General features: G+C 39.7%; 1 protein-coding gene across 3 annotated transcripts; it reads right to left on the minus strand.

Moving 5' to 3' along the window:
* Positions 1-139: 139 nt before the first annotated feature.
* On the minus strand, positions 140-25,194 carry SF3B1 (splicing factor 3b subunit 1). Of its 3 annotated transcripts, XM_087731970.1 has the most exons (25): positions 25,038-25,193; positions 17,297-17,463; positions 15,871-15,972; positions 15,051-15,165; positions 13,137-13,216; positions 11,570-11,737; positions 11,176-11,410; positions 10,162-10,374; positions 9,643-9,764; positions 8,798-8,995; positions 8,605-8,706; positions 7,680-7,859; positions 7,155-7,241; positions 6,755-7,025; positions 6,347-6,492; positions 6,112-6,258; positions 5,833-5,958; positions 5,206-5,427; positions 4,774-4,956; positions 4,565-4,676; positions 4,358-4,478; positions 3,800-3,931; positions 2,645-2,917; positions 1,939-2,155; positions 140-621 (listed from the first exon to the last, which is right to left on the minus strand). In XM_087731970.1, exons 1-25 carry the CDS (start codon positions 25,063-25,065, stop codon positions 463-465), a joined length of 3,906 nt encoding a protein of 1,301 aa, XP_087588096.1. In that variant the 5' UTR covers positions 25,066-25,193; the 3' UTR covers positions 140-462. The 3 variants fall into 3 exon arrangements, 2 of the variants coding, with proteins under 2 accessions (XP_087588096.1, XP_087588097.1); XM_087731971.1 differs by lacking the exons at positions 15,051-15,165; positions 15,871-15,972; positions 17,297-17,463; positions 25,038-25,193 and adding an exon at positions 13,533-14,214; XR_015698798.1 differs by lacking the exons at positions 140-621; positions 1,939-2,155; positions 2,645-2,917; ... (14 more) ...; positions 10,162-10,374; positions 11,176-11,410 and adding an exon at positions 13,533-13,588 and having other exon boundaries at positions 11,676-11,737; positions 25,038-25,194.
* Between the last annotated feature and the right edge of the window lie 736 nt (positions 25,195-25,930).

Here is a 25,930-nt window from a genome sequence, read left to right on the forward strand (position 1 = left end):
TTTTTTTCTTATTTATTCAAAAGCTAGGGGATGACAAAAAGGGTTAAAATGTTTTATGCCACCTATTTATTACATGAACAAATACTTAATCCAAAGGGACTCGTTTCACAAGCTCCTCTGTCCAAAAACCACACACAAATTAGTTTTTATACACAAATGTTTATTTCTCAAATAAACTTCCCCTTTAAACACAAGGAATGAAATCTAAATCTTCATAAAGATGAATCCAAAACAAAATCCCTCCAGTACATTGTAATCACTGTTTTCTTGGTCACTACTGGCTTTAACTGTTTAACATCAAAAAACAAGGACATATTTAAAAAATCATGCTACTGGATTCCTAGCTCTGCCTCTGACCAGCTCTATACTGATCTCCAATATTTTAAAATTTTACATCATCAAATCTGAAGCGTTTAACTGAAGAACAGCTGTGCATTAAACACAAACAACTGAACAAGAAGATTATAAGATGTAATCGAGTTCATAACGAATATAAGTGTTCTTTTCATCGTTATAGATTCTTGGATAATGTGCTATCAGAGCATCCTGTGATCCGATGTAGATCGAATTATAAATCTTCCAATAAACGTCTCTGACTTTCCTGGCAGGATGAAACAAACCCTAGAAAACAGAACAGAACAAAATTTATTAAAAGCTTAAGGTCTAAATGTCTGTTATTTAATTTAATCAAGTTTTGCACAATAAGCATTTAAAAAGCTATTATAGTAACTAACACCACTTATAACAAAGAAGGTACAGTAAATGTGTCATTCCCAATTTTTGTGTCTATTAAACTAGAAAGCAGTAAGAAAGTATTATTTAGAGGCAGATTTTCATATATTTTTTCTGCAGGGAGAAATTCCATTGAATGTATTTCTAGTTTTGTATTCTTTTAAAATAAAAATTAAAACCTGCTGCAGTATATTTGGTTGGAACTGAGTCTTATCTTTGGCTTTACTAATGGTGATTTGTGCAGTGAGCGCCAGATAGTTGTTCTCACGTATTCCTATTATTAAACCTAAAAAAATGAGCAGAATGTGAAAGCTCTAGAAAACAGTTCTATATAGTAAGAATATACAAGTACTATCTGCAAAAAAATACACTGTGCAAGAGACTTCTTTCACCTCCCTACTGATGTCAGTATCTTTATGCTGAGCCCCTCCCCCCAAAAAACCCACAGTGAAATTCCGTATCTGCAGATAATTAATAAAATGCTGTCACATTTTCTCTATACTGATCTGCATTACATTCATTCTTGCTTCCCACCTGTTTTGTGAGTTTAGATTCTATCGCCAACAGAGCAAGAACTGTTAGGTGCAATTACACAGAAAAGGAGCCCTCAGATTTTACCACCACATACACATTTACAGAAGCTGAACTGACCAGTGTTGATGTAATGGTATAAATTCTGATCAAAGCACTGTTTTCTAGTACTTTATTCTTACAGAGTTTTAAATGTCTTACTATTTTTCTTGGCTAATGACAAATAATGTCAATATTAATGTCAACAGTTTAATTATTAAACTATCCTCTCATTTATTTATCTTACTTGTTACTTGTTCTTATAACCCCTTGCACTATTAATTTATTCCCCAGTCATTAGTTAGTGTCCTCAAAATTTGTGAGATGCTTCCACTTTACAAGTCAGAGTGCCAGGCTATTTTAGCCAATTTATATTCTAGAGTCACCTGCTACTTCTACGCAAGTTCCTGAATGCAATCAGCTATCTCACTATACCAAAATCTCTGTTTATTGCATGTTTCAATTATTGAAGTCCTTGGTACAGAACGCCACGTTTAAAGAATGCTTTAAAGAGACAAAAAGCCACACTGTTTTCCTTTGCTGGAAATCATCTTCAGTTGACTTTTTTTGTCTCCTGGAAAGAAGTCCTGCCTGATAATTGCTGTCTCTGCTATCCCAGCATACATGAGGACATACCTGTAAACAATACTGCAACATCCTGCAGGGACCAATAGCAACTCTGAGGCCCTCCAGAGCCCCCATAACTGCCTGAATGACGTGAGGAGAGGTTTCAAACACATTAGGCCATACATAATTTAACAAATGATTCAGAGAATCTTCACAGCCAAACCCATAAACACCAAGAGACATATGCTGCACCACGGCACTGGCTGTTTGCCTGTGTACAAGATCCCTGCAAAGAAAACAATGGTCTGTTAATAAACTATACTTAGAAACAACATGATTGGACAAGCATAATACTGCCTTTCAATAACACTTTTTTTGAAAGCATTAAAATCACTTTTAACCCATAATTACTGACAGCAAGAGGCAGAGGAACAAAAAAAATCAGTAAATTACAAAAAGACAGTTTTCTAACAAATTCCTGCGCTCTAATTCCACAGCAAAAGTACTAACAATAGAAATTATCACAAGCAGTTTGAATGTAAGAAGCCTTGACTCACTTAAGATGCTTGTATCACTTTAATCTTCAAAAGTATTAGTAAAACAGGAGTATATAATCTGAATTATTTGCAGACAACGGCTTCCAAATTACGCTGGTCACTTAACATCTTTAGCGAACAAGGACAATATGCAGATTTGCTATTGTTAAGACCCAGCTATGTACTTAAAATATATGACTATCGCTAACTTTACCAGAGAGAGAAAGAAGTGCACTCACCTGTCCATTAAAGCATCTTCAAGCAATGGTGTAACAGCGTAAATGTAATCTTTTCCCATCTCTCCAATGTATTCAAACAGGAAAGAAAGAGATTTTAACACACCATTCTGGACATTCAGTTCTGGAACTCTGTATTCATTCATGAGTGCAGGCAGCACTGTGAAAGGTGAGCATGTTTCAGCTACAATAGCAATTGCTACTGTAGTACATACTCTGTTCTGCCTTTCCTGTACTTTCAAGTTATTTAGCAGTGTAGCCAATACATCGTGAGGTCTGGAAGAGAGAACATGCACGTCCATGTCAATAGATTCTGTGATGATTTGCATAAAATTAGTTGAGTTTCAAACAGCGAGTGGCAGAAAAGCATGGCTTAGCCCTTAAAAAGAGTTTAGATAACTGGGAAACAACATAAACCACGAAACCGTGAAACAGCTTAAGCAACTGCATGATCTTATTTTCATAACCAACATTTTTTACCTTCTCTAGACTTAACGTTTTTCCTGCCTTCTGTTCTGCCTCTTGTAAACTCTGGAGGATAGCAGTAGCCCCCCCACTATTACTCTGATCCCACAGGTAATTACAAACTTGTATAAAACCATACACATTGACAGAGAGAGGCAACGTCCTGTATAGATAAGTGCAGTTACGGCATTCCTTGGTTGCTTGCTGTATCCGCCTTAGTCAGTAATCGGTCACTTATTTAAGAATATGCATAAAGATGGGAATTGTGCTTCATTCTACAATTTGCTGACTTGCAGTATCACCTTAGTGGCAAAAAATCCTTTGCAAATCAATAAAAGTATTGATTTGGGGAAAAATAAGAGAAGAGAGATTGACTATTTAAAGGAGAGTTCATGAAAGAATACAGTGAGGGTCTGAATGCATATCACAGTATCAAAGATTCATGAGACAAACAGCTCTTACTACCAAATTAGACTCTAACCTTGCTAGTCTACAAATTTAGTTTCAAAGTGCAGCACCGTATGTTAATGAAGAACAGGTGACTATTCTCCTTCTACAAAATGAGTAAAGTCAAGTCTACACATTTAACATGTTAAACGTAGAGAAGTTTGAATATTTCTCACCAGAAAACTCACCATCATCACTATGTTAGGTAACTGTGTGTAGAAGTGGATAAGCATTAAAGCAACTTACCCAATAGCTTTTGCAATATAACCAAAAGTGTTCACTGTGGCTCTTCGGATAGCTTTCTTGTGAGCTTTTAATAATTCAAGCAGTTCAAAGCAGATCCTCATCCACTCTCTTGCAGAAACATATTCTGCACCTCTGAAAGAGAATAAAGTAAGTTACCTCTTCAGTGATGTTTGAAGTTTTTAAATAAAACCACATAAATTGCAGCACCTATTCATTTCCTATCAGAGGGATACTGCTTAAGCAATTTCCTTAATTAGGTATCTGTTAACATTAGACCTTCGCTGGTTAACAGTGTGCTCAAAATTTATCATATTGTGTGCATTCTAGGTTTGCATAAATGGACAACATACTTCTTACAAAGTGTTTACAAAATAATATAATTACAATACATTCAACAGACCATCTGCTAAATATCTCATCTTAAGCTTCATGCACAACTTAAGAAATCAAGACATATGACAATAAATATCCAGATGCAAAACCTGACAGTCCAATTTAGCTTTTGCTACAATAATTGCCCACACAGAGGATCAAATATTTTATCATTAGTCAGCTTACCGGTCTGCAATGCGCCCAACAAGATCAATACAATTTTCCTGTACTTTCTCATGCCTGTTCTTCAAAATAGGTGTAAGCCGTGGCAGCAGATCTTTGATTGGTGGTGTCATCTTGTGCATACCTATCGAATTCAGAGAGGCATATTTAGTTTTATAATGCCTTTTCATTTTGCTCTTGAACAGGCATTTAATCAATACACAAACGTACCTATAACGTTCACAATAGCCTTAAGTGCTCCGAGTATGCTGCCCAGTACTTCAGGATATTCTTCACCCAGGTACTCGTACAACACAACACCCAAGTGTCCCATCAGTTTTTCCTACAACCAAGTAAAAAGATGTAGAAGTTAATTTTTTTTCCCCTCTCATTACTATGACATACCATGGCAAATTTGGTAGGAGAAGTCAATACAATACCTCTTGGCAAGTCTTCATGACAACTGCAGTACGAGAGATCAGGTCAGCAGCCTGCTGCCTAACTTTAGCTGATTTGTTGTTCAAACGCCACAAAACCGTACCACAGATCTGTGGCAAGTAGGGTTTAACTCTTTTGCCTAGAGCATTAACCACTGTGCCAAAACCATTCAGCATCACAGAATCCTGAGTGTAAAAACAACAAAGGAATATCAGACCAACAGCAACACTACATTTTAATTAAACTTGACATCATCTAAAATTGCTATTAAAATGCGAACATTCCAGTGCTTGTTTCTGGATTTCATTGATTAGAGCACTGACATCTAAAAAAGGATTCTAGAAATCTAACTTAGAAGTGTACATTTCTGTATAACTAACAGTGAGCTAGCTTACAATTGAAGTGAACCAAGTACTAAATACCCTTGGCCATACCTCTGTGGTCTGTTCCTGAAAGGCGTACAAGATACCATCAATAAGTTGCTCTTCCAGTTTATGATCAATGTCTGCTGCCCCCAGATTTCCCATTATCTTCTCAATTGTTTCCATGACCATTTTTCTGTACTGCTCAGCCTCATCTTTCAGATCATCCACAATTCTAGAAATAATTTCTGCTGCTCCAACTTTATTTGCCAGCTCCACAGTTGTATCAACCAACTGAAATATACAAATGTTAAGTAAGCAAGCACTGTCAAAATCTACTTTCTACATCTTGAAAATAAATTTCCGTAGTCTGAAGAGGAGAAGCAGCATCATGCATGTTAAGCCCACTACGAACAACTGTTTTTACCTTTAGAAATCATCCAATGTTTTAAACAACACAAGTGGGGTTAACTACCCCACCTTACAACTGATGTAGACTCATATTCACAAATGTAAAATGTCTTGATAGCCTCCTAAGAACCTGTGAATCTTCTAGCCATACAACTTCTAAATCACTAGTCCAAACAAAATTCCATTTCAGGACATACGAGACAAAATTAAGCATCTAGCCTGAATGAACATTCTAATGTGAATTTTGTGCTACTCTAAATGATTTTCCAACTAAAAAAACCAAAATACCTGTCTGTAGTTTCTTCTGTCCAATGCCATCCTGTGCTGCCAGAAGTGTTTGAAAAAAGGTGGCAAGATTTCTGTTTTAATGTAGTTTGCTTCAACACCATCTGTACCACAACACTGCTTTACCACCTGAGAGGAAATAAAAATCCAACAATTTTAATTCTATGTAGGGTTGGTGGTTTTGGGGTGGGGAGTTTTTTTTGTTTTGATTTTTTTTTTTTTTTTAAGAAAAGGAAAAACATACATATTCAATATTAATGCTAAACAATCATTCTGACATACCTTCAACACAATTTTTTTCATCTCTTCATCAGGAGACTGGAACTCTCTGATAAGGATTAGCATGACTTCTCTGGTATAATAGTTTGCATACTCAGCATCCATGAGTGGAATCAGGTAACCAATAGCCTTCAAAAATGCGGCCAAACCCTATTTAAATGCAGAAATATGTCTCTAATGAGTTACAGAAGATATACATCCATTTCAGTTCAAACTAAAGAAAGTATTTTAGATATACCTTTCCTCTGTGTTGACGTATACCCTTCCATAAAGGCTTCAGAACAGAATCAAATGACTCAATACCATAGGGAGTAGCTGCCTCAGCCAAAGCAGCAATAGCCAAAGCACTGATGGTGCGAACTTTCTGCTGCTCATCCACCAGACCTGCAAGAAAGTAATGTTTAGTACCACTTCTTGTCAATTAAGTTCAAAACAGCAAAAATAGAGGGGTAGTATAAAAGGGATTAACTTATTTTCAGGAAAACTGAACCACTATTCCTCTTTCAGAGTCAGCTGAACTGTTTCTCAGTGTCAAAAGAACACACAAAACAAGGACCTTACTATCATTGTGCCTCACTGGGGTACAAAAAAATTTCCAAATATAAAGTAAATTAAAAAAATCTTTGCCTAGGAAAGCAGAACTTACCATGTTCAATAATTTCAACCAAGCTCCTGAGATGAGGCAAGATAGCACAACCCATAAGAATAGCAATCTGCTGTACAATCTTGATGCCAGTATGCCTAGCCTGCCAGGACTTTTTGCTTTTACAGACAGCTTTCAAGAAGGGTAACAGAGAAGGAATGCCCAAAGCAGAGGCAACGACAGCAAAGGCTCGAGCTGTTGTATTTCGGACGTATTCATCCATATTATCAATATCAGGTCGCATTGTGGAGATCATTGTTGCCAAACCAGCAGCCTGAAGGAACAAACATACAAAACATACCAATTGGATTTATGAACGGCACAGTTAATTCTTCTGCGATGCCTATAAACATGCAGCTTTATGTAAGCTAACTCGGTGTCTTAACGAAGGATGGTACTTTACCTTAGCCAAGTTTGAAATAATTTCTCTGCCTTCCACTCTAGCATAGTAGTCTTCATCAATCAGCAGTGGTTCAATGACAACAAGGATCTGAAAAAGATGAACAAATTAATATTTCCTTTCATTAATACTTTTAATAGTATTTCTGCCCTTACTAGATTCCACGAAACGGAGATGATTCCATAGATCCAAGCTTAAAGCTTTATGATGACCCGAAAAAATTTAAATCTTTTATGTTCTTTTTACAGCTCTCTGTCTCTAAAGGACCTGGCCCAGAGATACTACCTAGATCAGATAAGATCCCCTTCCCACCCCCAAGTATGCATATATCATTTTTACATCATGCCTTAATACTATAAAGCCCACACTTCAATCACACTACAATAACTTATTTGGCTTAAGAAGAAATATGAAAGCCAACTCTGTTAAAAAAAACATAGTACCACCCTCTTCTGACACGCAAATAAAATATACACTTCTCCCAGCAATGATCAGAAAAAGCAAGTCAAAGATGAAACTGCAACAGACCTTATGTACATACGGTCGGACCAAGTCATCCAGTTTGTAAAGAATTCTGTCAATGACTTTGACAAGCAAGTGACGCTCCTGATCTTCAAGCGTTGGTGACATCAGCAGAGGCAGAATCTGATTAAACAGTGGTCCTGCTCCAAATTCCCGAGCTTTATCAGTAATTTGTCGCAAGGCAGCCTAAACAAAACCAAACAGCCTATCAGTTAAACCAAGGAAACAGCACTGAACAATTACAAAATAGGTAGCTTTTAACCATATTAAAATGTAATTCACTGTAACCACAGGCTTCAAAATACTTGCTCCTACCACTGCAAAACTCTACTTCAAACAATTTTATGCTGATCTGTTTAAAAACAAATGCATGAAGAGAAACACCCTGATGTTAGCTCCCAGATGTTCAATTTTCAAGAAAAGCAGGCTCCTGGTCTAATATTAGGAATGGCTCCATCTGAAAAGTAGCTTATACAGCACTTACTTGCATCTAGGTACCTTGGTGCTATGGTCAATTTAGACCAAAACTGCGCAGAAGAGACTGCTAACGTATTGCATAATGTCTAAGGCTGAAACTTAACTAAGAGCTACACTGCTAATTGAAGTGTAAGAAGCAAAATCCAGAAAATTACGAAGCCCTGTAAGCAAAAAGCACTATAAATCTAATTTCTCATAATTGTAAAAAAAAAATTATATAAGGCATATACTATTTAGTGACTGACATTACTGTACAAAGAGCAGCAATACTACATTACATTGAATGACAAACAAAAAGCCAGACAGGTATAGAAGAGGAAGAAAGCACTAAACAGATATCAAAGATTAGATTATCTTTAAAGAGAATCCCACAGACAACTGAAACTAAACCTGAAAACAAACACAGATTTTTGAAAAATTAAATTACATAAATGCATCTGACAATTCATCTTACCTTTCTCATGGGAGGTGTGCCATTCTTTATTTTCAGAAGTAATTTCATTATTTTTCTCTCCTTTTGCTCCTCAGGACTCAGAGTTGATTCATCAACATCAACCTATAAATAATTCCAGACAAATAAATAGGCATTGCTACATATTCAAAAGAAATCAGGAAACTTTAATCAGCATGAATGAAATCTCATTTACCAGCAGTTTATCAAAGTATTGGATATCATCTGGTTTTAGGAATGGAAGATTGCCAGACGGCTGGTCATTAACACTCTTCATAGTCCGGTCTTCTGTCTGCATGTGGAATCCAGTCATACCACCCAAAGGCGTTGGAGTTGCTGTAAGCTTACGGGCTGGAGTGCGAATAGGTACATAACCAGCTGGTGGGGGAAGAACCTACAGAAGGAAGAACAAAATTTATCTTTTCACAACAGATATAAAAAGAGGAAGGCATCAAATACAAAATATTACTAAACTTTTATCTTCCATTTTATTTGTTTGGGGATTTGTGCGAGTGTTATTGCATACATTAGATCCCACGTTCACAGCAATACAAACAAATTCACCATAACTATTTGTATTTGTGCTTATCCTGTATTGATGATATTTCAGAAGAAACCTCACTTCCACTGCTGAGAGCTTGGATAATAAACTTTGAAGTCTCGAAGCACTTAGTATCTGTATCAACACAGCATACTTGCCGACTTAAAATTTGTGACTCTCTATGTTTTTCTACATCTGGACTTAGTATTTCTATCAGTCCATTCAGAGCTCATTTCTGGCCTTGATAGGCATTCCGAACATTGAAAAGCAGAATAATGACTGGCCTTTGAGATCACCTTTAGTTCTTCCTCTCTAATGGATTTACAATAAACCAGTAACCAAATCGAACAAACATCTACAATCAATAATCAATACTTAATGTGAAACATTCTACTTCTGGGACAACTTGGTTTTAAAAAAAAAAAACAACATCCATCAATATCCCCAGGCAGAAAAAAAATCCCATCACGGTCTGCTGTATTTTAATCCATCTGAATTACCTTATATCCTTCTGGAAACATAGCATCCAATTCTTCATCAGAAAGCGGTCTGTTTCTCTCATCAATTTCCCTCTCCCAACGCCAAGCCTGCAGCTGTTCAGGAGTCATGCTCATGATATGACCTATATTCAAATTAAAAAAAAAATTTAAAAATGATCGGAAAAAAACCTGTATGCAGAAGGAGATGACTTATTTACTCAGCCTTTAAGTGCTCTCTGGAGCTGAAGTTTCCATAGCACTTGAAATCCGTAGCCAGTAAGATATCAAACTTTTAGAGAGCCTTTTATCAATTTTTTTACCAACTAAATTGAACACGAACAGACATATAACCTTAGTCTCAATTCCCCTCCAGAACTGAGTTGCTGTGGGCATTAAAAATGGTAAAATGAGCATACACTGACTGCTTTCATACAGACAGGAGAACATGTTAGGCAGAAGTCCATTTCAAAACACAATATAAAGGTAAATGCTTCATTTCCACGAAAGAAAGTGAAGCCTTAGAGAATGGACTGGGCTTACCTGGTGTAGGAGTTGCCATGTTCATAGCTGGTGTACCAATGGGTGTTTTGCCAGGTGTCAGAACAGGAGTGCTGCCACCCATCTGGCTAGCAGGTGTTTCATCCCATCGTGACTTTCTTTTACTTGCTCCTGGGGTTGGTGTCTCACCAATGGAGTCACCACCTCTGTCTGTACGAGGCGTCTCAGCCCATCCACTGCCATGTCCCGGAGTATCTAAGAAAAAACAAAACAATTTTTGCAGAAAGGTGAATGGTATATATTCCAACTATAGTATCAACATCCAAACCCATTTTCAATATCTCGTCCTCATGTCTACACAAATCAACAAGTATCAAATAAACAAGTACACTACATAGAAAGTAAAGACTAGTTTGGTGAATATTGGTAAAACACAGGCATTACACTAAAAACATCCAACAGAGAACTTCGTTTTATGAAAAAAGCATGTCATCTTCTTGCTGAAGCTTAGCATAAATAGATAAAATTCTACAAAACACAAAAGAATTCAGATATTCTAGAAAACAGAGAGAGTACTCCATGTACTCCCTTGATAAAAGCATTAAGGAACAATGGTGTTTCACTGTTCTCTGACACATGAGCCTAATTCAAATTAGGCAGGTAAGAAAATGCTTCCAAAACTTATTTTAATGCTAAGCTCTTCAAAAAAATTAAGTTCAAAAAACAACACGCACACAAATTTATTACAAAAAGCAATTCAACGTGAGCTCCTTTACCACGTCCTTTACACATTAAAATCCCAACCTGCAGCAGTCACTAGATATACCACAAAATTTTGATTCAATTTTTGAGCCGAGGTGCTTTCACAGATGCAAGTTAAGGTAACAGGCAGAACTCAATGCTACGAGCAGACAAAAACATCGCTTCACATCAACCACTAGATGTCAGAATACAATTACTTCTTCCCTGACTTCTGAATCTACCATTAAGGTGAAAAAATCCTAGACAATTAACCATTCAAAACTTATTATGCGCTTTCCAGTTCGCCATAAATACCTCTTTCTGTTTTAGGTGTTTCATCCCATCGATTTTTACGTGCACTGGAAGTGGCACCTCCATGGCCTGGTGTTGCATGACCAGGCGTGTCCCGTCCAGGTGTCGCAGCTCCTGCTGGTGTATGACTGGGAGTTGGATCCCATATTTTTGAGCCTGGGGTGGCACCAGGAGTTTCGCTACCCTTTGCACGGCCTGGAGTTTCATCCCATCGCAGAGACGGTGTATGTCCCGGAGTCTATACAAGACAAACCCGAAAGTATTAATCTCTCTCATACTATGTAGTAAAAGACTGCTAGTTACTCTTTTTTAGTAGAGTAAGAAACTTCTGGAATTCAAGAGAATTGGCATTAATAATGTCTTCTGTAGATAAGCTGATGAACACTAGGATGATTACCTCTGCTTGATCCCAACTGGATAATTTTTTAGGCGTAGCACCAGGAGTCTGATCAGCTGTCTGATCCCAACGCCGTTTGCGTTTTGAAGGTGGCTGAGATGCGGCTCCATTGACGACTTTAAGCTCTCCAGCTTTAGCTTTTTCAGCTAGTTGTTGCCTAATTTCCCTCTATTCAAGGGCACAAAAAGGCAAACATAAGAAACAGATTTCTTAAGAAGGCCTCTTCCGATTATACCTTTAAAAGATTTTTCAGCTGTATATCTTTTTATGCTATTTTTTGAGGTTTTGCTCAAATAACATGCAATGAGCTACTGTTTTGATTTCAAGTTCATTCTCTTTTCAAGTTCTTCTATACTGACAGAGCAGCTATGTGTTCGGAGAGGCTGGTTTTAAATTGATTTCTTATAAAAGCCATTATTACAACAAATGCAAATGCATGGAAAATTTTGACTGCTATCAGTTTCTGCCACCTGCATGTATGCCTTAAAATCATTACACATCTGTTTCAAACAAGTTCCACTTCAGTAAATTAAAGGTGGATGAGGTAGAAAATGCATTCATGTGCGTTATATCCCACAACATAAAAAAGCCCTGAAATTCTTATTTAAAATTCTGAGACATTATTAAAACAGCACACCAACCCAGACTGTTTTTCACTTATCAATGGATCCATGAACAGTAAGATTGTCAAAATTATGAACCAATTCCTCAATTAAGGTAAGTCAAGTAGGGTGAATCAATGTAAATCTACAGAGGTCACTGGAACGACAAGATCTTGCTCCAATGAACAAGATGGCACTGTAGGTATTACACAAGAAATTTGATTACATTATCCGTATCTTCTCACTTATTACAATGAATTTTTAATAGCCAGGAATAAAGCATGTACTTTTACCTTCTTTTCCCCTAATATTTAAAACCAAATGTCAACCTTATACCAGTTCTTAGTACTGCAACATCTGTTTTAAGTGCTTCAACAAAAGCCTTTTAAAACCTCCCCGGATTCCCTTTACACAAAGCTCACAAAACCAAACATCTCTGACACCGAATATCCCTCAGTGACTGTTAGTTTTTGTCTCTCATCCTCTGAAAGAAAATAAACAATAGAAAGTCCAAGTGCTATCAAAATCCAGATTAAAATATATTGAGACTACTTCTGCCTCCATTGTTTAGGTATTATATAGAATCATAGAATCATTAAGGTTGGAAAAGACCCTTAAGATCATAGAGTCCAACCGTTAACCCATCACTGCCCAGTCCACCACTAAACCATGTCCTCGAGCACCACGTCTACCCTTCTTTTAAATACCTCCAGAGATGGAGACTCAACCATTTCCCTGGGCAGCCTGTTCCAATGCCTGACAACCCTTTCAGTGAAGAAGTATAGAACGGATGTTTTTCAAAACTTCGATTTTTAAATTCTACTGACTTTCAACACGTGAAGAACCAGATTTTCCAAAGAATAGGACTTTTAAATCAAGACAAAAAGTCAACACAATTTCCATTCCCACTTTCTTAACATGCTTTCAAAGGCTGTAAAATGAAACTAAGTTCAAGTGGAACATACCTCTTCTTTCGTTAAATGTTGCTCACGCATAACATCCATGTATGTTCTGGCATTCATTTTAGGATCTGGTGTCTTCCCTCCTGTGGAAGAGAACAGCAACAGGAATGGAGCACAATGAGTACAGGATAAGCAGAAACTATTGACTTTTTCTATTGTCCTGCTCTAATATTATATTATTCCATGATCATTTAATTTTACTTTTTGATTGAAAATTTTTAAAATTACATGTATCTTACGTTTATTCAGTTTGCTGATCAATTTAACCTGTTTGAACACAAACATAACTACTGCAGTTTCAAACAAATATTTTAAAGCCGATATAAATGATAAAATGACAACACAGTTAAGAGTCTTCAGAAGTGATGGGTTCCTGGGTTGCTAATCCGGAATACGTACACTTTCGTGCCTTTGTCTCCATCAGCAGTTCTGACTTCAAGCAGCAGAATAGAAGCCTAGAAAATTATCTCTTTACCATTAGTAACACTTTGGAAAGATATTTATATTCAAAACATTACCTTGTGTAAGCTGTTAAATCCTAGTTGTTATCTGACTATCAATAACTACTGCATACCTAAGTAATGTTTAAAGTGTTTTATCATAAAGACCCATTTATAAGTTTGACAAATCTGGACACGTCTCCCAGATCTTCTAGTATCGTATTGTAAAAGGGCTTCATTAAAAAAAACAAAACAAAGAACCCCAGAAAACTGTTTGATGACACTTTCCCCCTCTTTTTTTCCTCAAGGTACATTTGTGATTGGGAGCTGAATGCAATACAGTACATATACCACCACAATGATACTCACAGGTAATGGGTTTTGTATACCATATGTTGTTTTATGCTGTGTATCTTGCGTTAATTAAACTTTTAAATACTTTACAAGAAGCCCAACTTTATAAAAATGAGACTTGTCAAGAAAAACACTTTTCTTTAAGAAAATGTGCAATTTGCTATACAAGTGGTATAGCATTATAATTTAGGGAAAAAAATAAACTTCTTAAACATTTCTACGCTGAAGATCATTGCCCAATTGGCTGTGTCATTCTGACACTAGCTTTGATAAGACTTTCCTTTGGAATACTTTTTCACCATAATCTACACAGGATGTGTTGAACTGCACCCTTAAGAATGCAGACAGGACTGGCATATAGCAGTACTGCTGTAGGAAAGAAATTAAGGACAGTTAGTATGGGCCTGTGAATTCTGACAATACATGTTTATATCAATTACAATTAAGCAAGTAAAATAATTAATATCCCTATTAATTCATGCAGGCTGAAATTCTCATTTGTAAAACCTGCAAAATAGCTACTAATTTTAAGCCAACAGGCACCTTATTGCCACACGTGAAACTCACTCACCTGAAGAAAGTTTGTCAGACCCACTAACACCCCTTTTCCTGACTTGCATTCTCAAATTATTAGAACAGACTTGAACTATTAATAGTATCAAAGTCTTATATCTGCTTTTGTTTCTTTTAGCTATACCACCTAAGTTTACATAGGATGGTAAGAATTAGGTGCTCTATTTTGAGAACTAACATTTCAAAAGCAGTAACCCTGTAAATCTATGACTTGGAATGAAAACTTTCAAGGTACTGAAAGAATTTGAGCACTCAATACACAAGTTGTTCCAAGTATAATACACAACCCAAAACAAAAAGAAAAGAGAAACCTTTAACCCTTTGTGTTTCTATGGCAATGGCTCATTATTTTCTTGTCCTTCTACCTGGAAAGAAAACTTGTATTATAAAGATGAAGAATATGGCACCTAGGTTTTCAACCAAATCTCTACAAAAAGGGGATGTTTAAAACAAAACTAAGTTTACAAGCGTGCCAACAGAAATCAAAGGGCTAAAGACAATTAAAGACAACAAATTTCATAAAGGGTATAGAAAAGTCAAAATAAATTACCATCTGCAAAGGGATCAAGACGCTCAGGGGAAATTATCATCATCCGCCTGTGCTTTTTGTACTCATCTTCCCGATCCGCAATCTTTTGAGGACGGTGTTCTGCAAAAGGATCATACTGAAAACCGAAAAAAGCTGGTTAGTCACATATGTATGAAGAACAAAATGAAAAGTGTCTGGTGACCATAAGTTTGCATTCATTTTCAGTATTACTAAAAAGGCCTACTTTATTTTTAATCTCAACTATGCAGGAATGTCAAAACACTACGCTACTACAAATTTTACTTCTGCAACTGGAATTTTGGGTTTTTTACCACAGAATTTCTTGTGAAATAAAGTAGCAAATTTTTGTCAGAAGTTAAGAAGTTTATTCACTTGTTACCAAAGCATTTCCTGCTGTCAACCTTTCCCCTTCTTTTTGCAGGGCAACTTAACGCTACTTCATATGGTTTTGAATTTCACAGAAAAACGCTCTAGGAATATAAAACCTAAGTGACTACATTTTCTTTACAAAAATAGAAGTATAAAGGACATTAAGTTTTCCAGTTATTTTAATTTTTTAAGTATCTGACCTACCAAAAAAATTTTTTAATAGTTTAGTGTATATGCCCACACTGCCTTTACATGCGGAAGTGTCAATTTTTATCACCCTGTGGAATTCTAAACTAAAGCAGGAACAAGCTTACAGCAAAATTAAAATACCATAGCCCTTTACATACATCTTGTATTTCCAGAAGACAAGACCTGGTCTCGAAAAACTTGTAACACTTCTTTTCCCTAATACCTACAACAGTATTTTATTGTGCCTTCAGTTAAGACTTACCTGTTCAGTAGACTGTGGTATGTCATTAAGCAATGCCACTGGGGCATGGTACCCTGGCTTCTTCTGGCCAAGCAAACTTGTAGAAGGGTAGTCATCATCATCCTGTCAGTAAAAAGACACAGCAAGTTTGTCAAGTTGATATTGTATTTAGATAAAAGAATGTCAAATTCACATACTGTGGTCACAGAAAAGATGAAAATGGACAACTAGAATAGTTAATACCGAATTTTAGCAAGCTTTTTCATATAGCTTGTTTTATTACTCCCAACCTGATGAGTCAGATAAACCTACCCACATCACTAAAAAGATAACTTTTTCTCCGCAAGACTCAAGTATTCTGCAATATGCTACATTTAATCACGTATGCTGTCTACACCAGTTATACAATAAGTCTGTATTTCATATTAGCACTATTGATACAGTTCTTTAGTTGGCATGTGAAAACTGGTGCACAGAAATTCAAACCATTTTCTTAAAAGCCAGCTGGACATAGAACAAAACTTCAGTAAATAACCCTACAAAATAGCTTCAGAAACAGTGAAAAATTCAGAAATATATGTTAATTTAGTTATACCTTCTCAATCACAATGGCAATAACAAGTACTCAGAATGTGCAAGATGCTTTTGCTAGATTATCTATTGCCTCATATTAGTATTCAGTTTCTGTGCAATAATTTACAGCAACCCAGAAGAAAAACTGCTCTTAAAATTATGAACAGATTTCAGTGAGACCCTGTAACGTAAATTTTTAATTAAGGAATTCTTAGAAGTCTACAAGTTACACATAGTACATTACTGAAAAAAATATATCAACTAGTACTAAACTGAACGTAACAATCTTCCCTCTTCTTAAAAATATAATTCCTTCAGTGTAATATGTAGCTGCCTATGGTCAGAACTGCAGCTTCTGATGGCTCCTGCAACTGAAAATGTGGTCAAATGTTTAACATTAGAAATTAACATAAAGTAATCTTACAAGCAGGATACACAAGGAGAACATAACACAGTGAAAAAGCCAATTCTCAAAAACTGCTTTGAAATTTGAAATGAACTAAAAATAGAAATCTTAAAATAGTCACTTAAGTTTGTTGGCCCAAGTTCTGTTAGTTTTTTTTTTTTTCCACAGCAACAGAACAGCAAGAACAGAACAAAGTTAATTATTCCAGTCAAGGCCAACACTGATTAAATACCAGGCCACAACTTTTTGCCTTCTGCTTGGGCCTACGTGACTTTCAAAGCACTATTCATGAACTACAGGCCAGACTTAGAACTTATGAGCTTCCCAGATAAGACATATTTGGTCCAGTATGGCTTTAATGGCAATAATTGCTTGTACTTCAGCAACTGCTACTAAAAATTAGTCAAAATTAATTCCAAAATACTTAGAATGCATGCCCTAAACAAACGAATACATAAAATCACTTACATCTTCCAATTCAGTTGCTGCAATAGAAGTGACGTATCCAGCAAACCTGCTGTCACTGCCACCATAAATTTCTTGATCATAATATCCTGTGGAATCAAGGCCTACTCCTTGCGCTTCATCAAGAGCAGGCTTTTTTCCTTGAATTTCTCGAATTTGTGCTTCAATATCTAGGGTAAAGACAGACACACACACAAAAAAAATCAGGTCTTTTTACACATACACACAAATGTAATACTCATGTTACTATGTACAGCAAACAATTTTTCACCCAATTCCAAATATTATCTCTAAAAACATAAGCAAATATGACACAAAACTATAAAATCACAATGTTTATAAGCAGCTTTTCCTTAAGTTGTAATATTATCCAGCACAGACTACTTCAATGGTATGGCCTAAAGCAAACTATTCAAACCCACTGTTAATGTATCTCATCTTCCAACAGAGAGAGCAGAGAAGGTAATTTACACCACAGTAATATTTCTCAACACTACACTAACACAACACTTTCAACGAATATAATCCTCTCATTAAAAAAGCCTTTCAAAATATTATCACCAATTAATAAACCAACTTTGCTAATTTCATAGAATCATAGAATCATTAAGGTTGGAAAAGACCCTTAAGATCATCGAGTCCAACTGTTAACCTAGCACTGCCAAGTCCACCACTAAACCATGTCCCTAAGCACCACATCTACCTGTCTTTTAAATACCTCCAGGGATGGACACTCAACCACTTCCATGGGCAGCCTGGTCCAGTGCCTGACTACCCTTTCGGTGAAGAAATTTTTCCTAATATCCAATCTAAACCTCCCTTGGAGCAACCTGAGGCTGTTTCCTCTAGTCCTATTGCTTGTTACTTGGGAAAAGAGACCAACCCCCACTTCGCTACAACCTCCTTCCAGGTAGTTGTAGAGAGCAATGAGGTCTCCCCTCAGCCTCCTCTTCTCCAGACTAAACAACCCCAGCTCCCTCAGCTGCTCCTCATAAGACTTGCGCTCCAGACCCTTCACCAACTTCGTTGCCCTCCTCTGGACACGCTCCAGCACCTCGATGTCCTTCTGGTAGTGAGGGGCCCAAACCTGAACACAGTACTCGAGGTGCAGCCTCACCAGTGCCAAATACAGGGGCACTATCACCTCCCTGGTCCTGCTGGCCACACTATTCCTGATACAGGCCAGGATGCCATTGGCCCTCTTGGCCACACCTGAGCATGCTGCTGGCTCATGTTGAGGCAGCTGTCAACCAACACCCCAGGTCCTTTTCAGCCAGGCAGCTCTCCAGCCACTCCTCCCCCAGCCTGTAGCCTTGCATGGGGTTGTTGTGACCCAAGTGCAGGACCTGGCACTGAGCCTTGTTGAACCTCATACAGTTAGCCCCAGCCCATCGATCCAGCCTGTCCAGGTCCCTCTGTAGGGCCTTCCTACCCTCCAGCAGATGGACGCTTCCACCCAACTTGGTGTCGTCTGCAAACTTACTGAGGGTGCACTCGATCCCCTCATCCAGATCATCAATGAAGATATTGAACGGGACCAGCCCCAACACCGAGCCCTGGGGAACACCACTCATGACCGGCCACCAACTGGATTTGACTCCATTTACCACCACTCTCTGGGCTCGGCCGTCCAGCCAGTTTTTAACCCAGCGCAGAGTGCACTTATCCAAGCCGTGAGCAGCCAGCTTCTCCAGGAGAATGCTGCAGGAGACAGTGTCAAAAGCCTTACTAAAGTCCAAGTAGACAACATCCACAGCCTTCCCCCCATCCACTAAGCGGGTCACCTTGTCATAGAAGGAGACCAGGTTAGTGAAGCAGGACCTCCCTTTCATAAACCCATGCTGGCTGAGCCTGATCTCCCGGTTGTCCCGCACTTGCTGCATAATGGCACTCAAGATGATCTGCTCCATGAGATTTAAACAAATCTGTTCAAAAGAGCTACAGCATGAGTTGTCAGATCTGAAAACATTTAATAAAAGACTGTATTATGTTGTTATCTAACATATTGCAAAGCTGTATTATATTTGAAGAAATAATAATAAAAAAAAACCTCTAAAATGCCACTGGATACCAAGTTAGCAAAAAAAAGTTAGGACCAGTTTCTTTTCACTCTGGCAGCTCAAATGTTATTTACTCATGACTACTCCTGCCTGCACCACCATCTTTGAAGAGTCTACTGTTCTTCGGGATAACAAAAAGCTTACCCTTCAAACAGGACAAAGTATCGGGGTCTGACTCTGATCAACTCTAGTGGCCACCTTTGACCTTAGAAATTTGGTACTTTCAGAAAGAACATTAACTTTTTAATCCAGAAAACAAGGAACCAAATTAAACCATGCTTTCCTCCTACCTGTTGTAATGCAACAAGAAAATAAGTTACAGTAATCCAACTGTCTTCAACAAATGTAACTGGTATATTAAGGTACAGCTAACTCCATAAAATTATTACTGTTTCCACCTGAATTTTATTTGATTCAATACATGTGTAAAGGCAATCATCCATGCAACGTGAATTTCAGCAGATCAAACAATTATTTTCATGGCCAAAAAAATACCCAGGAGTAGCATTTCATGGCTGGAGGAATACCAAGGATCACACTTGAGCAGGAGGGTTGGACTATATGGTCTCAAAAGTCCCTTCCAACCTCAACAATTCTGTGATTCACCCTCTCCTGTCTGAAGTGGCATTGCTTGCTACATTAACTTGAGGGAGATTTGCCAATTTACAAAAGCTACAGGAAATTCTATTCACAAATAATCTTAAATCTTGACTATTCACTAGGTTTTTTACTATTGTTGTTCATTTTTCTTTTTCAGGACGAATAAGTTTCATAAGGTTTTCCCACTGAGATATCTTGCAAAATACACTATACTACAGCATCTGCTAACAAACCTGGCAAAAATTAAGATTAGAACACTTTTTTTTTAAGGTGAAATTGTTGCTAATCCAAATTATTGGACTGGAGACATAAATGGGGGGTGGGAAGGTGGGATTGGTGATTTTTTTTTTTAAATGATTGAGAGACTGCAGATCAGAATTGCTTAGTTTAAAAGTTTAAACTGTCAGCCCTATAAAACTTCAAGACTTAAAGTCAAGGCTGGGTCCTTTTCTTATCACAAACTGCCACTGATGAAAAAAAAAAACAACCAAAACAAACACTGTAAGCCAAATTATTCCTCCTGTAGAAATGTATGTTTTCTATAGAGGTAACTGAACATGTAGTTTTACCTGACAAATCTTTGCTATATAGTTATGAGCGAAAACAGCAGAATTAAGTGTTCACGTACAGCCTGCAGGACTGGTAGTTAGAAACACTGACTTCACTTTAAGCACAGTAAACCTGACAGTAAATCTGCAATTCCTGCAGTGGTCTAGTGGGGAAAGAAAGAAACAGCAGAAGTATGTTTCTAAACTCATAAAGAGCCCCATGCACAGGAGACACATCATAGTAGCTGCTAAGGAGAATCTTGCTCCAGCCAGTTAAGGGCTCCCACCAAACTTTTGCAGATATCTAAAACAGGGTAACTTCAACAGCCACCTCTTCATTACAGAAACACATGGTATCTGCCCTGCGCCCATGAGAAGCTGAAACCTGACAAAAGCCTTATACTGCTGGCCATGATCACCTGCTGAATCCTGCCCTCAGGTACATCCAACTCCCCCTAAAATCCTGCACAGCCCAGGGCATTCCAGTGAGTCCAGAGCTTGAGACACGTTGCTCCCCAATACATTACTTCCAGCAGAAACAAACTACTGCCGGATTAGGGATCCCTGTCTTGCCGGCAGAGGTCTCTGATCATCTTCAAAGGCATACCACACATATCCTGTTTACCAGTGTCATCTTGAGATATTCCATTTTTGTGAAGTTGTCCTATGGCATGGTTATGGAACTGATACAACTCAAATCCTTTTCTCACAGATTTTTTTAGTTATTTCTGTTTCTTCCAAAGAGTAGATCAAGTTCCTGATTCCTTTTGCAGCCTGGTGCAATGCAGCACTGGGGTGAAAGGGAATACCTGAAGCTTCCCTTGCTACCAAGGGCAACACTACTAGCACCGAGTGCTTTTAGAGTACAATGACATCGTTTCTTATTTCTAAAGAGCAGTTACTAGAACAACACACTGCCTCTTTAGCAGCATATTAAGTCCTGATTGCACATCCATAGCTGTAACCAACTTCAACACAAAAAAGCCTACAGATCTGGCCTACAATGTAAATGCCTTTCCATCATCTGTCCACTGAATCAACCTGACCATAGAGCTCAGCCAAATAAAGCACCAGGAAGTACCCTGTCCCATCAGTAAGTACCCTGTGCAGGACGGGCCACAGAGATTTGCCTGTTCGTGGGCTGCCACCACTACTACCATTAACAGAGTCTATTGAAACAGCTGTGGGATTTCTGCAGCAAAAGCGTTAATACAAAAATATTTTCCTATTAATAGTTCTTACCAACACTTTACATACTGAGGCCTTGTTCTCTTATTTTATTTTTAAAATAGCTGTACTTACAGAAGAGGATACAGATCTCATTTCTTATTGGCCTTCTCCTTTAAACTGCAAAGACTACAACTGTTTGCAGACTAAGGAGCATTCTCATTTTCTTACAGCAAAACCTGCTGGGTTATCTATACTATAAAAGAAAGCGCATAGCGTCTATAGGGTTAATAAACCCCCACTTACGGCCACCATAATTTTCATCTAATGCCATGCAGTCTTTAAGTGCTACGTTAAATGAAACACTCTGAAGAGAACACCCATTTGACGTGCCACAAAACCCCTTTAGCCAGAAGGTCTAAAAGGTCTGCAGCCCGAAGTGCCCCGATTGCCAGTTTAGAAAGCATCACACATTTAGCTGGAAAAGATTATTTTGACATTAAAGATGTGTTTACCTTCCTTGATCTAACTGGCACTTTCTTGAAAAAGCTCACATCCTATTTAACAAACCATTTAAATATAAATCAAATTAAGAAAGAGTAATCACAAAGCTTAAAAATACATTGTGTAAAGCAAAGTATTGTTTGATGATTTAGTCAACCAGGACATAAACAGAAACTTCAGTCAAAGACAGAGAAACAGTAAAGGGAGTGGGATCTAAAAAAAAAAAAAAAAAAAGAAGGGGGTGGGGGCGCACGTAATATCCTACTGATCATTCTGATCATTCCTTTTTCTGTATTTTACTTTATTTAATATATTTTGGTATTTTAAAAGAAGTAACTTCAACTTGCACAGTTGATTTGAAACATAACATAAATGTTGAATATTATTAAATATTATTAAAATCAACATATTTGAATTCGAAGTCACTGAAAACCTAGCTCACAGACAGATCATGATAGCTGTTCTCAAAATATGTACTCCATTACCATACATGTAGTTCTACTTGCAACGTTTGCAGTGTAAGACATTACTCAGCATGAAAAAAGAAAGAAGAATCAGACCCTGTACTGAAGTAGTATTTTACAGCGTAAATAGTTTCCATGTTTTCATGCCTTATCATGTTTTTGCACATTTAACTTGCCCTGTGAAGCTTTATTTCTAGCTACTTCAGCACTCTCATACACGTTAGGTCTCTGTTATATTTGGAGATCTCTTTGTTCTTTTCTGAGCAAGAAAAAAATGATGCAAATTAAAAACTACCTTCAACAGCATTCAAAACTCAAGCATTTATTGAGGCTTTATAAGCTGCCACTTAACACTTTAATTTTCAGCCTAAAACAAAGAGGTCCCCCCCTTAAGCTATGTAACTGAAACAATCTCAAATTGTTTTGAGAACTCTTTTAGTTTTGTCTCGAACACATCAATCCACAAGTATTCAACAAACAGTACAAAGATGTGAAAAATCTTCTAAGACAATTTAGTAATCAACAACTCAATTTGGAAAATCAGTCAGGAACTGAAAAAAGTAAAATAGGATAGAACTCAGAAGAAAAATAATGAAGCTGTTCAGCTAATACCTCCATGTTGGGAAAGACAGCATTACATGATCATACCCGCTTATATATAATTTTTTATTTAACTACCTACACTCCCCCCCCCCCACCCTGTTCTGATACAACACTAATCAAAACACGTGCAACTGGAAGCGTGTCAATGTCTTCATTAAATTAAATTCAATGGACCACCATTTGCTTCAATAAATAAGCAATTTAAGTTAAAAAAACAACAACCACAATTCTACTATTTTATTATTGAAAGCTCTTTAGGTAATGTGAGAGGCAGAGCATTGTGATGGGTAATACTGACTTGGTTAGTATATCACACAAGCCTCATGCACGTCACAGCATATAAACAAAAGACGAGACAATTTCTGTACTTCTACAAAAGTGTTCTAGAGTGCTAAAAAACAGAATCAAATTAAATTAAAAAAAAAGGGGGGAGGGGGGAAACAGTTTAAGCTTTTCTTCATCCATAAACTCAAATTAGGTCTGTGGTGTTAAAGACTACATTAACCTCACTTCCACAGGAGATGATGCCTCTCCATTTGAAAAGTTTTTTCAGTGCAAAACTTAATGCCCCCAAAGGTAATGAATACCTGGGCGCCCTGCCTACCTCACAGTGTACAACCACTGTCCAGAGATAGTTTTTGGTTAGTGAATTACGGATGTAAATTAACATAAAACACGGCAGATCACCCATCATACACCAAAACACGAGTAAAAACCCAAAAGCAAAACCACAGAAGCAGTACAATTCTAAAAATTATTCTTCCTTGCCTGAAGATATTTAAGAGCAGGGCAAGCCACAGACACTGTCCAAGAAGAAAGCTTTGATTCATGCTGTAAAGAGCTGGACGCAGTAGCGAACACAGCCACATAGCACCTCGGAGAATAACAACATACCGCCTATGAAAGCCCTCACTCGTTAAACCGTTCAGAGAGCAGTTTTCCTACGTAAGCACCCAGCCGGCAGGAAGCCTCCGTGCTAACACGGCAGTTGAAATGCCCGAGACCTCACACTGCTTTTTCCCTTCCTTCGGGGCATTTTTCTCCGTAAGCACCACGTCGGCAGGATGCTTAGTAACAGCTCAGGCCATGCTGGCTTCCAGCGGGCAACACCCGTTCACCCTCCCTCACTGGCCCGCTGTTCACTGCGGACCCAAGGCCGAAGGGCTCGGTGTGTAACTGACGCTTACGATGCGATGCTGAGCGGGGGCAGAGCGCGATTTTCACGGCGCGCCTGCCGAGGGCTCGACGCGAGCGCCAGGAGGAGGCCGGGGCGGCGGGGGCGGGGAGGGGCGCGCAGCGATGGGGAGCGGGGGCGAGGAGCGGCCCACAGGAGACCTTTCGCGGAAGCGCCGCTCAGCCTCGGCTTCGCGGGGGCCCGGCAGAGACCCGTGCCCCAGCGGCGCCGCCGGCCCCCTCAGCAAAACCGGAGCCGACCGACACCGCCCCCCCCCCCCCCCCCCCCGCCCGCCGCCCCGCGCGGGCCTGGCAACCGCCACCCGCTGGGCCCAGGCGTGCACGGCGAGAGCTCCCCCGCCAGCCAGCCTCCCCCCGCCCGCCCCCGCAGCCCCACCCCCGCAGCCCCCGAGCGCCAGGCGGCGGCCCGGGCATGGCGCTGACACAAGCGGAGACGCCATTACAAACAGGCCCGGCCCGCCCGCCGCGGGGCGAGCGCACCCGGCCCCCGCCCGAGGAGCCGGGCCTGACGCCGCCCAGAGCCGGGGAGAAACGCAACCAAGAGACGACGGCCGAGGGCGCAGCTACGGGGGTCGCCGCTGCGGGTGTTTCCCGGGCTTTTTACCTTCGTGGGTCTTGGCGATCTTCGCCATTTTGTCCAGAGCGAACAACGCCGAGGCGGAACTGGCGCGGCCCCACCACTTCCGCTACAAGGGGGAAGGCCGCCAGCTCAGCGCGCACGCGCGGGCTCGGGCCGCGCCGCGCCCGGCCAGGCCGCGGCGCCTCGCGCAAGCGCAGCACCGGCGGCGAGCAGACGCCACTCAGCCGCTTGGGCAGGCCCGCGGGCCAGGGCCCGAGCCCCGCCCACCTGGTGATGGATGGCGCCGCTGGCCAGTGACAGCGCGGCTGAGCGGCACGGAGGCGGGCGCTGGGGGGCGGGCGCTGGGGTGCCGGTAACGGTCCGTGCCGGGCAGGGTGAGGAGGCGGCGGGCACGGCTCGGGCTGCGCTGTGGGCTGAGGGGGGGCCAGGCCGCGGGGAGAGGCCCGGGATGGCCCTGGAGCGGCCCCGACAGCCCGGTGGACGGCTGACAGCAGGGAGGGTGCTGGAGCATCCCCCGCTGCCGCAGGAGAAGGGGCGGCTGGCGCTGCTCATGGCGCTGGCCTCAGGAGAAGGGGCCGCCGGGCGAGCAGGACAGGGCTCGGAAAGGGGCCGAGCCATTTGCGGTGCCGGGCCAGAGGAGCTGGGTGGGGCGCAGCCAACTCCACTCCCCCCGCAGCATCTCGCCAGCAGTCCCGGTGCTGATGCACATCTTTTCACACCATCTGGGTTTACCTGTGTGAATGTAGTGGTTCCCTCCCTCTGTGCTTTTCAGGCCCGTTCATACGGGACAATGTCTTCTACTGGCCTTCACACATGGGTAAGAAGCTATTGCGTATATGAAGGTACAAGCGCTTCAGCGCGTGTCTCTGTTATCTTGAGGCTAGAGAAGAGTATTAATGGCACATTTCCAGTATCTG

This window comes from Nipponia nippon, unplaced genomic scaffold (genome assembly GCF_047370975.1).
Source record: "Nipponia nippon isolate SJK-2023a ecotype South Korea unplaced genomic scaffold, ASM4737097v1 scaffold_5, whole genome shotgun sequence".
Lineage (NCBI taxonomy): Eukaryota > Metazoa > Chordata > Aves > Pelecaniformes > Threskiornithidae > Nipponia > Nipponia nippon.